The 13682-nt window shown below is 40.2% G+C and overlaps 1 protein-coding gene across 1 annotated transcript in view; it reads right to left on the bottom strand.

Annotated features, from left to right (window-relative positions):
- Positions 1 to 13682, bottom strand: part of LOC108713984 (dipeptidase 2) — a 440550-nt gene that overhangs the window by 369696 nt on the left and 57172 nt on the right. Inside the window, exon 3 of the mRNA XM_018257771.2 lies at positions 6379 to 6505. Coding sequence (XP_018113260.2) covers positions 6379 to 6505 — 127 coding nt within the window. The remainder of the gene's footprint in view (positions 1 to 6378; positions 6506 to 13682) is intronic.

Below are 13682 nucleotides of genomic sequence, written 5' to 3'. Positions count from 1 at the left end.
TCGGTGAATCGCATTGAAGGGGAGGCAGTTCTGAGATCTAGGATGCAGACCAATCAATGGAGGGATTGTGAAGACGTAGCCACGGCACACCAAGAATCACCGGAGCAGAAGGGCATGGGATGAGGATGATGAAAGGAAATTCTTTCATTGTGCAAAGTAAAAACCAGCAGAGGTAGCTCAGGAGTAGTCAAAGATATGAAAGCAGTTGAGATGGGTCTTTCGTCTATGGCCAGCACCTGCAAGGGGGAATGGATGGAGGGGTATGCCGAGACGTTCTGCAAACAACTGGTTGAGTTGAGGAAAACATAAACATGAATCATTCCAGAAGATAGGTGAAGCTGTGCAGGAAGCAGAAATATGTTTCCCGGTTTCAATGGACAGCTGTGGGCGAAATGAGCCTTGCCACCACAATAAAAACATAGACCAGCAGAACATCTCCAGAGTTTTAACTTGTTCGGAAAGGTGGGACTTCCCCACTTGCATAGGTTCTTCAGAGGAATTGGATAGGGATGGGCGAATTTGACCCGTTTCGCTCATCCCTAATGGTGAATGCATGGGAGAACTAGGAAGAAGAGGTCTCTGGAAGTGTCAAGCCAATACTTGTTGAAAACTTTTTCTCCTTTCCTTATCTTAGTGACAACCTTGATTACCAGAGCGATAAGATCTTCCAATAGCTCAGGGAGGTCTCTAGGCACCAGATCATCCTTCATTCTATTAGACAGTCCTTGGTAGAATGCTCTAGTGTGTGCCTCATTATTCCAATTAGTCTCCGCCGCCAGAGTCCGGAAATTGATATCATATTCGCTGGCACTCCGATTCCCTTGGCGGATCTGTAACAGATGAGAGGAGGGGGTAGCGACTTTTTGCATCATGAACAAGTGGTGAATTCTTCTCCCAGTAGGGAGATGCCCACTCCAGTGCCTTACCCTCCAATAGGGAGATGACATATCCCACCTTAGATCGTTCCGAAGCGTAATGAGAGGGTTGTAGTTTAAATTGGATAAGGCAGTGATTTACAAATCCATGGCAAGACTAGTGGTCACCACTGAAGAGTGAAGGAGGAGGATTTTGCAGGACAAATATTGCGCACCAGGATGAACCATCACAGTCATAAAATCAACACCAAATCATGTGATACACTAGTTGGGCAACACTTCTGCAGTCAAAATCACAGTCTTCAGGACATGCAGGTCTTAATTCTAAAAGGGAACTTTAAAACTGAACGGGGAAAGGAAGATTTATGAATTCGAATGTATGGAGTTATTTAACACATTAAGACAGGGCCTTAATTTATGGTCAGGTTTCATGTCACACTATGTGACCTGACTGAATCCAGACTCCCGAACTATTTACAACCCACCCTAATTCATTGTATTATCTCTACATTTGATCTCTATCTATCTGCAACTTCCTAATGTATTGCCCATGAATACCTTTCACTGATCTAACAGTATATATGCTGTGCGTTTCTAGCTTTCATTTGTATTTTGCCTGATGAAGGGGTCTTGGTGCTCTGAAAGCTTGCAATGTATTTTTATTGTTAGCCAATATAGGTATCACTTCCACAATACTTTTTGTCTTTGTTTGGTTTTGTATTTGTTATTTTTGCTACTGGCTAACACGGTACCACAGTTTTTGTTGTATATTAAATACATGAACTCTTATTTATATCCAGGGCCGCCATTAGGGGGGCACAGGGGGTACTGCTGTAGCGTTGCCAAAGCCGTGGTGCACCTGCCGAAGTCCCGAACTGCCAAAGTCCCAAAGCTGCGAAAAGACCCAAAGCTGCAAAAAGACCCGAAGCCATGAAAAGACCCCAAAGCCACGAAAGGAGCCGAAGTTGAAGTCCTGCAAAAAAAAGACCCTGAAGCCACAAATGAGTCAAAGTTGAAGTACCGAAGCTGCTAAAAGACCCAAAGCCACGAAAGGAGCTGAAGTTGAAGTCCTGAAGCTAGAGTTAAGTTCTACTGAACACTGATTTTTTTCATTTTATTAAACCCCTAGCCACCAATGTATTATTTTAATACTCTAGAGCAGTGCTGTGCAAGTTCTGTGGTACCGAGGGCCAAAATCTTACTGGCCTATGTGGAGTAGGGCCGATAATGGAAGTCAGTTTTGGCCACTCCCCTTTTTAAACCACACCCACTCTAAAACACACCCATATTACCACAAGAACTTTTAAGATCGTATTCACATTAACGGTGGTAGCACACCAAAAAAACAAATGGTTGGTGCTCACTGCAGGGAAATCCCTCATCACTCATATGTGAAAATTGAAGTCATGTTAAAAACATACCCTTAAATCCATATGCCTCATCCTCCCCTGTGGATAATACAACAACCCTCCAACACATGATTAAACACCTTAGGGGCCCTTAACAATGATTTCCAAATGCTAACAAACCCCTAACAGGCTTACATCCCACAGGTAGGGTAGGGCAAGCAGAGAATGGCACACACAGGGAGGCAGGGCCGGGCCAAGGTATTTTTGTACCCTAGGCAAAGGCTTCAATCAGTGCCCCCCCACCCATTCCTGCATTACCATTTCCCACCTTACCAGTCATATAGCCCCCTGTACCTGTGCCAGCACCTATCATATTTGTACCTATACCAATGGCAGTCAATCTCTCAGATTGCCCCCAGTCCCCAATCTGTACCTGTGCCAACATAAGCCAAAACATCCATCATATTTTTACCCCCAATCTGTACCTATGCCAGCGGCAACCAAAAGAATCCATCATATTGCCCCAATTTGCATCTGTTCCAGCAGTAGCCAATAATCCATCATATTGCCCTCAAACATCTGTGTACCTGTGACAGCAGCCACCATATTGCCCCATGTACCTGAGCAAGCAGCATCCAATCCCTTATATTGCCCCCAATCTGTACCTGTGCCAGCATCAGCCAAAAAATACACACTATTGCCTCCATATATGTACTTGTGCCAGCAGCAGCCAAATATCCATCATATCATGTTTACCTGTGCAAGTAGCAGCCAAGATATTGCCCACAAATATGTACCTGTGCCAGCAGCTGCCAAAAGGGAGCTGGGGAGTGATTCTGTCTGGAACAGGGGAAAACTATTAAAGGCCAAGCACATCAGGGTTTAAAAAAGAAAGAAAGGAAATTCCCCTTAAAAGTGTGCCCCGCCCATGATTGCGCCCTAGGTGGGCGCCTACTCTGCCAGCCCCCAGTTCCAGCCCTACAGAGCAGGAGACAAGTAAAGCTATTGTAGGGAAGTGTTATTTGCCCTTTCCCTAACTGCATAACCCTGTGACTTTAAATCTGGATCCACCAAAAGCATGGCTGCTGCTTGCACTGCAGTGAGACAGTTTTCAGCCACAGCCTAGCCAATCAGCAAGAAGGATTTGCTTCTGACCTTGTGACCTCTCTGAAAGAAGTTTGGAGCCAAAATGAAAGTGAGGCTTAGGTTAACCAGGAAGAAGAGAAGAGGAAAGCATGGACTAATACACTGAGAGCAGCCTGCAATCTCTCCTTCTCTCTTGTGAGTGTTCCTGCTGATTTATCTGAGTAGGAAGCTAGGGATTTCACCTATAGAATATTTACCCATATAGGAAATCCTATAGTCAGAGCACAGGGAGTTAGTTAACCCTTTCCAGTCAGCCATCATAGTGACTAGTGCAGCTGCCTGAGCTATTGCTAGGGAAGTAATCCCTGTAGGATAGATAGGACTTCAGCCCTGTAGTGAGTTGCCAGCGTGTACACCGGATCTGGACTGTGGATTTCCCATCAACCTCCATGATATGTGAAGTGGATCCTCAGGAATTTAGGAAGCCTTTCCCTACACCAGCATTCCAAGCACAGTGTGCATTAAAGCTGCCAGACTGCTTCCCTGTATCTGCTCTGCCTCACAGGATCTTTATTCTTTCATTATCACTGGGAGTTGGTGAGACCTTCACTTTACACACCCGGGGGTGCATCAATCTAGTGTTGCAACACATACCTCTTCTATTACTACTTTGGTATATATCCTCAGACCTCTAGTGTGCACACTCACCATTCTTAAAGTGACAGTGGACATTTTCATACCAAGGGTGATACTTATTATATTGTCTTATATTCATCGTATTATTGTTAATTCACTGTTCTTATTGCATTTGCATATATTGCATTTCTAATATTACATATTACTGCATATCTGCCTATTGTGTGGTTTATTGTCTGCTACAATTGGTACCAAAATCACTGCTATTGCAGTTCCCAGGGAGTTGTATGCCACCAATATCTGGTTTTATCCCTGGGTGGAGGCACTTAACTTATCCAAACCCTGCAAATCTCCCACTTAGCGGAGGCTTGGGATCTATACTGTTAGCGCCACAGTGTGGCCCTGGATATTCCTGCCAAGAACGGGTTACACTATAATTCTAATATGTACCACAGTGCTGGTGCTCCATTAGCATTTTGTATAAAGTGTGAACAGGTGAACAATGTGGGCAGTTTCAGTCTGGGTCTCAGGTGTGAACAGTGCAGGGTTTTAGGATATAAACAATAGAGGTCCAAAAGAAAGCCAGTAGCACACTGAGTCAGGTTGCAGTTGTGTTCAAAAAGAATTATTTTATTAAGCCCATATGCAAAAAGGCAACGTTTCGAGCCTACTAGGCCCTTTCTCAAGTTGTGTTCAAAAAGAATTATTTTATTAAGCCCATATGCAAAAAGGCAACGTTTCGAGCCTACTAGGCCCTTTCTCAAAGAGAAAGGGCCTAGTAGGCTCGAAACGTTGCCTTTTTGCATATGGGCTTAATAAAATAATTCTTTTTGAACACAACTGCAAACTGACTCAGTGTGCTACTGGCTTTCTTTTGGATATCGATTTGACCCAGTGACAGGAGTGGGTCTCACAGTACAGCACCTGGCACTACAAGAGTGTGTATCAGGGAGGTGAGCGCTCCACTGGATTGAATTTACATAAACAATAGAGGTGTCACAAGTGTGAACAATACAGGGGGGTCACAGGTGTGATACAGGGGATTAGAGTCTGAATTTGAGGTTTAAACAATGCAGGGTGCAGTTTATCTCTACAGTGATACCTTTTAAATTTTACATATGGTAAACAGACATAGCATCTGGGGGGCCAAAGAAGGGGGGGCCGCGTGTGGGCCGCGGGCCGCGTGTGGGCCGCCAGTTGGACAGTTTTTTTTTTAATTTATGGGAGCCCTGACCACCAATGAATTTTTAAAAACTTTTAAGGAGGGCCAATTTTTTTTTATTTTTATACATTTTATGGGGGTCCCTGGCACCAATGCTTTTTTTAACTTGTGATGGGGCGCTAGTGCCAATGTTTTTTTTTAAAGTTTTATGGGGGGCCCTCACCATCAATGGCTTTTTATAACTTTTATAACTTGTGTGGGGGGGGTTACCTTTTTTAGAGCGATGTTTGTGTGATCTTTTAATTGTGGTGTGGGTGGGATCTGAGGTGGGGCTTGGGGTGGGCCAAGAAAATTTTGTTGTATGGGCCCCTGTGATTTCTAATGGCGGCCCTGACCTCTGATTATTAAGAGACCACAAAACTGTTCTTCTAGTTGTTTCTTCCACTATTTGTGAAAGGAAGTATTATGAAAAATATGGTTTCTATTTACAATTATTTATATAGCTTTAGTTACATAGCTATAGCTTTGATTCTTCATCGATCACATCAACTAATTTCTATAAACACTGATTTCTGCAGGCACAATTGCCCTAATGGCTGTACTAGCCATTGTGCCAGATAAAGAGAGTTTTTTTTTCATGCACCTAGCAGACACAGGTTTTCTGATGGGACCCCTAGGATAGGATCATTTTGAATGCATTTATCCCCCACTGGGGTGCCTGTTGGACATCACTGAATTAAAACCATATCCAGGATCCTGCAAATATACACATTCATTTATTCAGATAAGCTAAATATCAGTAATTTCTCTCTGGTTCAACAGTAAAAATTTTGACATTAATCAGATCTGCTGTGCTTTCAGACCTATGCATTGTATGGCATATAATACAAATGTTAATGCTCATTGACAGGAGTTTAAATCCTGCCTTACACACCAAATTCAAGTATGCTTCAAGTCTTTGTTGGCATTACTTGCCCATACCCCATAAAAGCTGAATAGGACTCACATATTATAGTAATTACAGTTATGAATATGCTCTAACATAGAAAACTTTTTTATTGACACGAATGTCTGCTGTCAAATTGCAATTTCATTTTGTTGCATAATCTTGCTACAGGCAAGAGTTCCCATATATCCTGCATTATTTTACCATATGTGTCACCAATAGCACTTTCTAAAATATTGTAATATTTTAATGCTGCGCAATTCCAATAGTAAAATGCATAATATTGTATGCTTTTAGGGAATACAACAATATATTTTTTTTTACCTGTGCTCCAACATAACCATCTTTAAGTTTCTTAATGTTGGTTCGGGTGCTGTTCAATATCCTCAGGTTTATTGTGGATAGTTTGTTCTGGTACAGTCTTCTAATCTGCAGTGCAAAGTCATTGTGCCTGCAAATAAAAGTGTGATTCTAAACAGGTGTAGCAGCATACATAACATTTTGTATATGTTCTTTGCAAGTTGATTCTGTGGTACCCTAATGTATTCATTAGTAAAACAAGTATTAAACATGGTGTGCAATGCTCTCATCCAGTGAGACTCTGAGACAAATGTTCAAGGCATGTAATGGCAGTTGTCTTAGCTCAGATATTGTATAATCAGTTTGTTATTAAAATCAATACAGTAATTATGGACTTAAAGTTCTCTATTTTTTTCTTCATATTTATGTCTTTTTTTCCAATAGTCTTTATTTACTATAACAACTTTTGTTTTGTGCACATTACAGATATCACAGTCATGTATGTACTAATAGTGATAAGTCACATCAAGCTTAACGTTGTTACATTTCAAAGATCTGTGCAATAAGGAAAAACAATTAAACATTTTTTTAAAAAAAAGCTAAACAGAGGAACATTTAAACAGAAAAAAAGGAGAAAAACTTCTATTACATTACTTGACTTGTGTTTCAGTTCTGTCTTACACTCCTGGGGATTATTTACCAGTACACTGAATATGGAAGCTGTTGCGGCTTTCAGTGGGATTGCCCGTCTGGTGGAAAATCTGTAAAATCCCTGTAGAAGGGGATCAAATTTTATTAAACACTATGGGGCAAATTCACTAACCTGCGGAAATTCGCCAGCCCTGGCTTCACTCACATCGCAACACTTGCCAGACTTAGATTCGCCAGGACAACACATTCACTAAAATCCAAAGTTGCATCCAGGGTGCTGAAGTTGCGCTAGCGTTAATGCGCCAAACGAACCGAAGTTGTGGTAGCGTTGGCTAATTTGCGAAGTAGCGCTAGAGTCTTTCTCCTTCGCTAGCGAAGTTACGCTTGCGCCTGTTAGTAAATCGGCGAAGTCCTGAAATGACGTCACGCTGGTGAATTTTCACTAACGTTAGTCACTTCGCCCGTTAGTGAATTTCCCCCTTTATGTTTGTCTTTAAGTATGAAAGTTAGTTTCTCCATCACCATTATATTATCTACCTTAACTTTCACCATGTTAAAGTCTAGGGTGGGAGTGCGCCATGATTTAGCAGTAATATATTTAGTAGTGCTAAAAATTGTGGTAATCAGTATAAGTTGTGAATTGGAAAAAACATCTATTGGCTTATTTAAAAGGGCACTAAATAGGGGCACTTTTTCAAAGGAATGGCGAAGATATTTCTATCTTTGTTTAAGTTCGTATCCATAAACGTTTCAGGGTGGGGCAAGCCCATTAGATATAGTATGTCCCATTGCATCCTCTAAGACAGTTAGGAGAAAGACCTCGTAACTATTTGGCTATTTTCACCGGAACCATATATCATCCTAATAACTTAAATTAGGTTTTTTGAATGAGGGCATTAATAGAACATCTAGTTGGTTGCTGTAAAATATCCTCACATTCTTCCTCTGTTTGTGGGTAGTCCAACTCCCTGTGCCAGTCTTTAATTTATTTCAGCTGTATATAATAGGGACCACTGACCTCAGGTCCCTATATAATATATATACATTTTTTTGGGCCTAATGGCCTTGAAATACATATATATTCAAGTTGGGTTAGAGATGGAACTGTTTTATCTGTCTCTTTCAGGAGGGTGGTCACATAGTGGTGAATTTGTGCCAAGTGGAACAGTTCCCCCTGGGAAATGTGACATTTCTCTTTGATAGCTGTGGTCAATAGCAGTGAACTTGATTTAGTCAAGTCCCAAATTCCTATTTATGTGTCTTGAATACCTCTAGCTTCATGGACTATATGTCATTCACTATAATTACTGTCAAGGCTGGATGTAGGGTATGGCGGAGAGGGCATTTACTCTGAGCTTCTAACACCAGAAAGGTTTCCTTAAAGGAGAAGAAAAGGCTAAAATTAAGTAAGCTTTATGAGAAAAGTCTAAACACACCAGTAAAGTAAAAGTAAAGTAAAGTAATGCTGCTCTGAGTCCTCTGTCAAAAGAAACACAGCATTTCTTTCCTTCTATTGTGTATACATGGGCTTCTGTATTAGACATCCTGTTTTCACTCTGAGCCCAGAGCTATGAGTGAGCAGAGAGAGACTCAGGCAGGAAGTGATGTCACTCCAAGCCAATATGGCAGCTGCTATCCTAAACAAACAGAGAACATTCAAGTGTTGTTTACTCAAGTATGGTAAAGCATTCTGCAGAATAAATATAGTGTTATAGCTTGCACTATTGTGGCTAATCTATTGGCAATAAACTGCTTAACTAGCTTCCCTTCTCCTTTAATGCCTTGGATAGACATAATATCAAAGGCTATAGTGATACTAAATTACTATAGTTAGTATAGATATGGGTATATATAATTTATCTGAGAGGGGTGTGTGTATGGATGCTGGTTTTTCATTTGGAGGGGTTGAACTTGTTGGACTTTGTTTTTTTCAACCCCAACTATGTAACTCATAATTAGTGATGGGCGAATTTGCGCTGTTTCGCTTCGCCGAAAAATTTGCGAATTTCGCGTAACGGCGAAAAATTTGCGAACCGCGCCGGCGTCTCGTTTTTGATGCTGGCGCCCATTTTTTCGACGCCGGCGCCCGTTTTTGACACCGGCGCCTGTTTTTGACACCGGCGTCCGTTTTTTTCGGAAAAATATTTTTGACGCCGGCGAATTTTTTCCACGAATCTTCGCGGGCGTTTCGCGAATTTATTTGCTGGCGGCGAACCGCGCAAATTCGCCGCGAATTCGCGCCTGGCGAATAAATTCGCCCATCACTTCTCATAATGTAAAAGTGTCAAATACCCACTCAAACATTCTAAGGCCTTTTGACAATACCACTCAATGCATATCAATGCAGGAGACACATTTTTTCAAATAATTCTGCGCCAATATTTTTAATAGTGATAGTTGATAAGAAAGAGAAATATATTAACAGGACTCAAGATACAATATTAACCTTAGCTGTGGTTTAAAGTAACAGTTCAGTGTAAAAACTGGGTAAATAGATAGGCTGTGCAAAATACAATAAAAAATATAATATAGGTAGTTAACCAAAAATGTAATCTATAAAGGCTGGAGTGAGCAGATGTTTAACATAACAGAACAAAATACAACTTCCTGCTTTTTAACTCTCTAACTCTGAGTTAGTCAGCAACTTGAAGGGGGGCCACATGGGACAGAACTGTTGATTGAGTTTGCAATTGATCCTCAGCATTCAGCTCAGATTCAAAAGCAAACAGTTGTGACCCATGTGGCCCCCCTCAAGTCACTGATTGGTTACTGCCTGGTAACCAATCGGTGGAAACCAAGAGAGCTGCAAAGCAGGAAAAAGTGGTTTGTTCTGTTATTTTAGACATCTAGACACTCCAGCCATTATAGATTATATTTTTGACTAACTATATCGGAATGATTTTTTTTTTTAATTTTGCACAGTCTTTCTATTTACCCAACAATTCCTTAAAGGCTGAATGAACATCAAAAAATGTTATCTAAATTGTATCTAAATGTTTTGCTGGATGGATTTTTACAGTTTTTCATTTTTATTACAAAACTTTTCATTGGTTGATGCATGAGTGGAATACCACCCATTAAAAGAGATTTCTCTTTCTTCTCCGCACCACATAAATCTTATTCTAGATTAGACATGACAACTTTTCATTGATCACTTGTCATAGATAAGGCCTCAATTCATGTAATTCCCTGTTCTGACCATTCAATTGTCAAACTTCAGCTATATAATATAGCTCCCAGACTTCAAAATTAATCCTGGAAGCTAGATGACACACTCCTATCTAACACCAATATTGTTAAACAAGTAGAAGCAGAAATACAGTCCTTTTTTCACCTAAACAAGACTTCAGATATTTAAAAATATTGAAAATATTAAAATATTGAGGGTGGCTCACAAGGCATACATCAGTCTTTTGAAGCTTCGGTAAATGTAAAGCTAATAAGGAAAGAATGTTGTCCCAATCCACTCTTAGACAAGCTATAGAAAAACTTAGGTCAGAACTTAACTTGCTGATGATTGCTATCCCACAGGTTAAAGAGATACTGACTCCTTAATATCATAATATTGTCTTTGCATACGATTTATAATTTTGCCATAAAAGTGTTTGCCAGATGCGTTTACATTACCTTTCTTATCCCCCCCCCATGTTCCTCTATGAGGGGGCTGCCATATTTGTGCAGCAGGAGTCTGCTAGCATTAGAAACTCTAACTGACAGGCTGAGAAGGGACAGTCAGGTTGGCAAAACAGTCAGGTTTAGGAACTTCATTTTTCACTGATAGTTCTGCTTTTGTAAGTAATTGTTACTTGATCAACATGATCTATAGGTAACTTTAAATGTAGATTAATACTTTGAAAATAAAATGTTTAGTGTCAGTATCATTTTAAGTAGCCCACAGGTTTATCCAATCTCATTTTATCCAGATTAGGTCAAGAGAAATAGCTTTGACAGACAATCCTGCCAATGAGCCTCTCTCATAAAATATCTCCCTTAGACCCAAAAAAGAGACTATATCTAAGCCAATGTATAGCCAATATAGAAGAAATATTAGAGGCAATCATTGGGCTCAAACTTACCAAATCACCCAGGCTAGATGGGTTACCTCTAAATATTATAGGCTAATATTATATATTATGATCCATAAAGATCAAGCTGAATTTATTCTGTACTATGTTGCAAAGATGCTTGGGTGGAGCTACCCCGGGACCTGAGGCCCACGGCCCTGCACTACACACTATGCTTCAAAAGATTCATCATGGGTGGTGGTCCTTGGATAGTTTACTCCATATGGTTACACATACTTTTGAATTGGTGTGATGTCACAAAAAAAATTATACACTGTCATGGAATACTCAGGGGCTCAATGATAGGATTAAAAGATCAGGACCATGCTTCAGAAAAACCATGTAGTAGTCCAATGGGTGAGGGGCCTTTAGAAACCTTGGATTGCATCAGTTTACCATGCTGAGTATTCCATGCACTCAAGAGGGGTCGCAAACCTGATCAGGAATGCGTAAAGGCCAAATTGATGGGTTCACTTGTATATTTATTCATGTCTACCTCCCCCCAGCTAGCATGCAAATCCTTAAAGGAAAACTATACCCCCAAACAATGTAGGTCTCTATTAAAAGATACTGAGTAAAACAGCTCATGTGTAAAACCCTGCTTCATGTAAATGAACCATTATCATAATAATATACTTTTTTAGTAGTATGTGCCATTGGGTAATCATAAATAGAAAATTGCCATTTTAAAAAATAAGGGCCGCCCCCTGGGATTGTAAGATTCACTGTGTACACATACAAACCACATGTAAGGTCACATGAGCCAATTAACAGACAGAATTCTGCCTTTTGCTTCAACACTTCTTCCTGTTACAGTTAGTGTTGTAGTATTTCTGGTCAGGTGATCTCTGAGGCAGCACAGATAGAGTCACGAAATGGTGGTTCAAGGCAAGAGATGTAAAAGGGCAATATTTATGTAAATATATATTCCAGTTTGGTAAGATTCTTTAATATGTCATTCAATTTGATATAAACTATCTGTTGCTTAAGTATTCATTTTGGGGGTATAGTTTTCCTTTAACAAGATCATACAGAAAGCTGCTACATTGGAAAACCTTCCAATTGTGTGGGCAAAATATGGTACCTGACCCTTTAATGGACAGTCTTCGCCTGCTGCTTGATAACTGGTATGAGGATACTAACATCACAGATATATGGAGATGGAGGTTCCCACTGCAAAAATAGTACTTATGTTATACTTTAACCACACCAGCCTTATCTAGAATAGATTTTACGTTAGCTAAAGCGGACACGCCTAGTCTGGCTGATAGGGTTTACTTTATGACTTGGGTCTGCTTAACCACGCTTCACTAGTAATAACCACACCACAAGTTACTAGGGGCCTCTTGCTCACATTGGGTCAGGATATAATCTGGGAGTTAGGCAAATTCCACACCAGGGGATTATACACTTCATTGGTTGCAGCCAGGTCTAATTTAGCAATTTTAGAATAGTATCTGATTGAAAATCCCACTGAAACTGATAAACAAGAATTGGCAATAGCCTAGCATCACATCTCTTGTATACAGAGAAATTTTCACAGACAGAGCTCTACAGTAAAGTTAATTGGTTTGATGAAGGTGACAAAAATGGGAAGCTTCTGGTGCTCTTGGCCAAAGGGCCATATATGAAGAAAGACTTTGCTTCTCTTTTACATCTCCAACATTGATTAGTACAGCTTAGTTAAATCTTACGTTGTTTTGATGGTGTATAGTACCACCTAATGGCTAATTTATAACTCATTTCTTTAATTCTAGATGCCCTAGAGGATTTGTGGAGCATCCTAAAAATCTTCAGCCAGTATTCTTGGGGTATAGAGATTTCAAGTTCTTTTTCCAAATATTTCAGGTAAGTAAGTGTTTCATAAACCATTTCAGCTATTAGTAGTCTATAAATTTCCGAGAGTGGTCTTTTTTTCCAAACTGTTTTATTGTATAAAAAGAAAACAGAGTTTGAAAGGTTGACATCATTAATACTGCACAGGAAGTTTGTTGTGCTATTACAATTTTCTGAAAATAGGTATGTCATTGCAGCTTATTTTTCCTGAGCAATGTCAGTTGGACTCAGCACTGTCAAATATAAAAATGAAGCATCATGTCTGCAAGATTGGTATAGGGAGGAGATTTTCCAATTTTTGGAGAATTAGGCTGATTTCCTAATCAGCTACAGGCTCTTTTATTTTAAACTAGGAGGGGGGGGTGCAGTATGGGATTCCATGAAAGACAACTTAGATGAGGTAGTGGGCATAGTATGGGAAAATGGGTTAGGATACTTGGTTGGGGGTACTGTAAGACAAGGAGGACTACATGTTGTATTTACAAAATTCTCACACTGGTAGAAGTATTAAATGTATACAGTATTTACATATGCAAGTAGTCTGACTGGTAAAATAGGAGAGCTCCAGGTGGTGGTGCTGGAGGGGAAATATGATGTAGTTGGTGTTGTTGAAACATGGTTGCATGGTGTATGTTTTCAAATGCAAGGATTGTGATTGGTAAAATGGGAGAGTTGGATTTGCTGGCACTTGAGGGGAAATATGATGTTGTTGGTGTTGCTGAAATGTGGTTGAATGAGTCGCATGACTGGCAGTTAATATCAGTGGGCTACACTTTG

Source organism: Xenopus laevis, chromosome 4L (assembly GCF_017654675.1).
Source record: "Xenopus laevis strain J_2021 chromosome 4L, Xenopus_laevis_v10.1, whole genome shotgun sequence".
Taxonomy (NCBI): Eukaryota; Metazoa; Chordata; class Amphibia; order Anura; family Pipidae; genus Xenopus; species Xenopus laevis.
The sequence above is the reverse complement of the archived record's forward strand: the minus strand, read 5'-3'. Positions and strand labels throughout refer to the sequence as shown.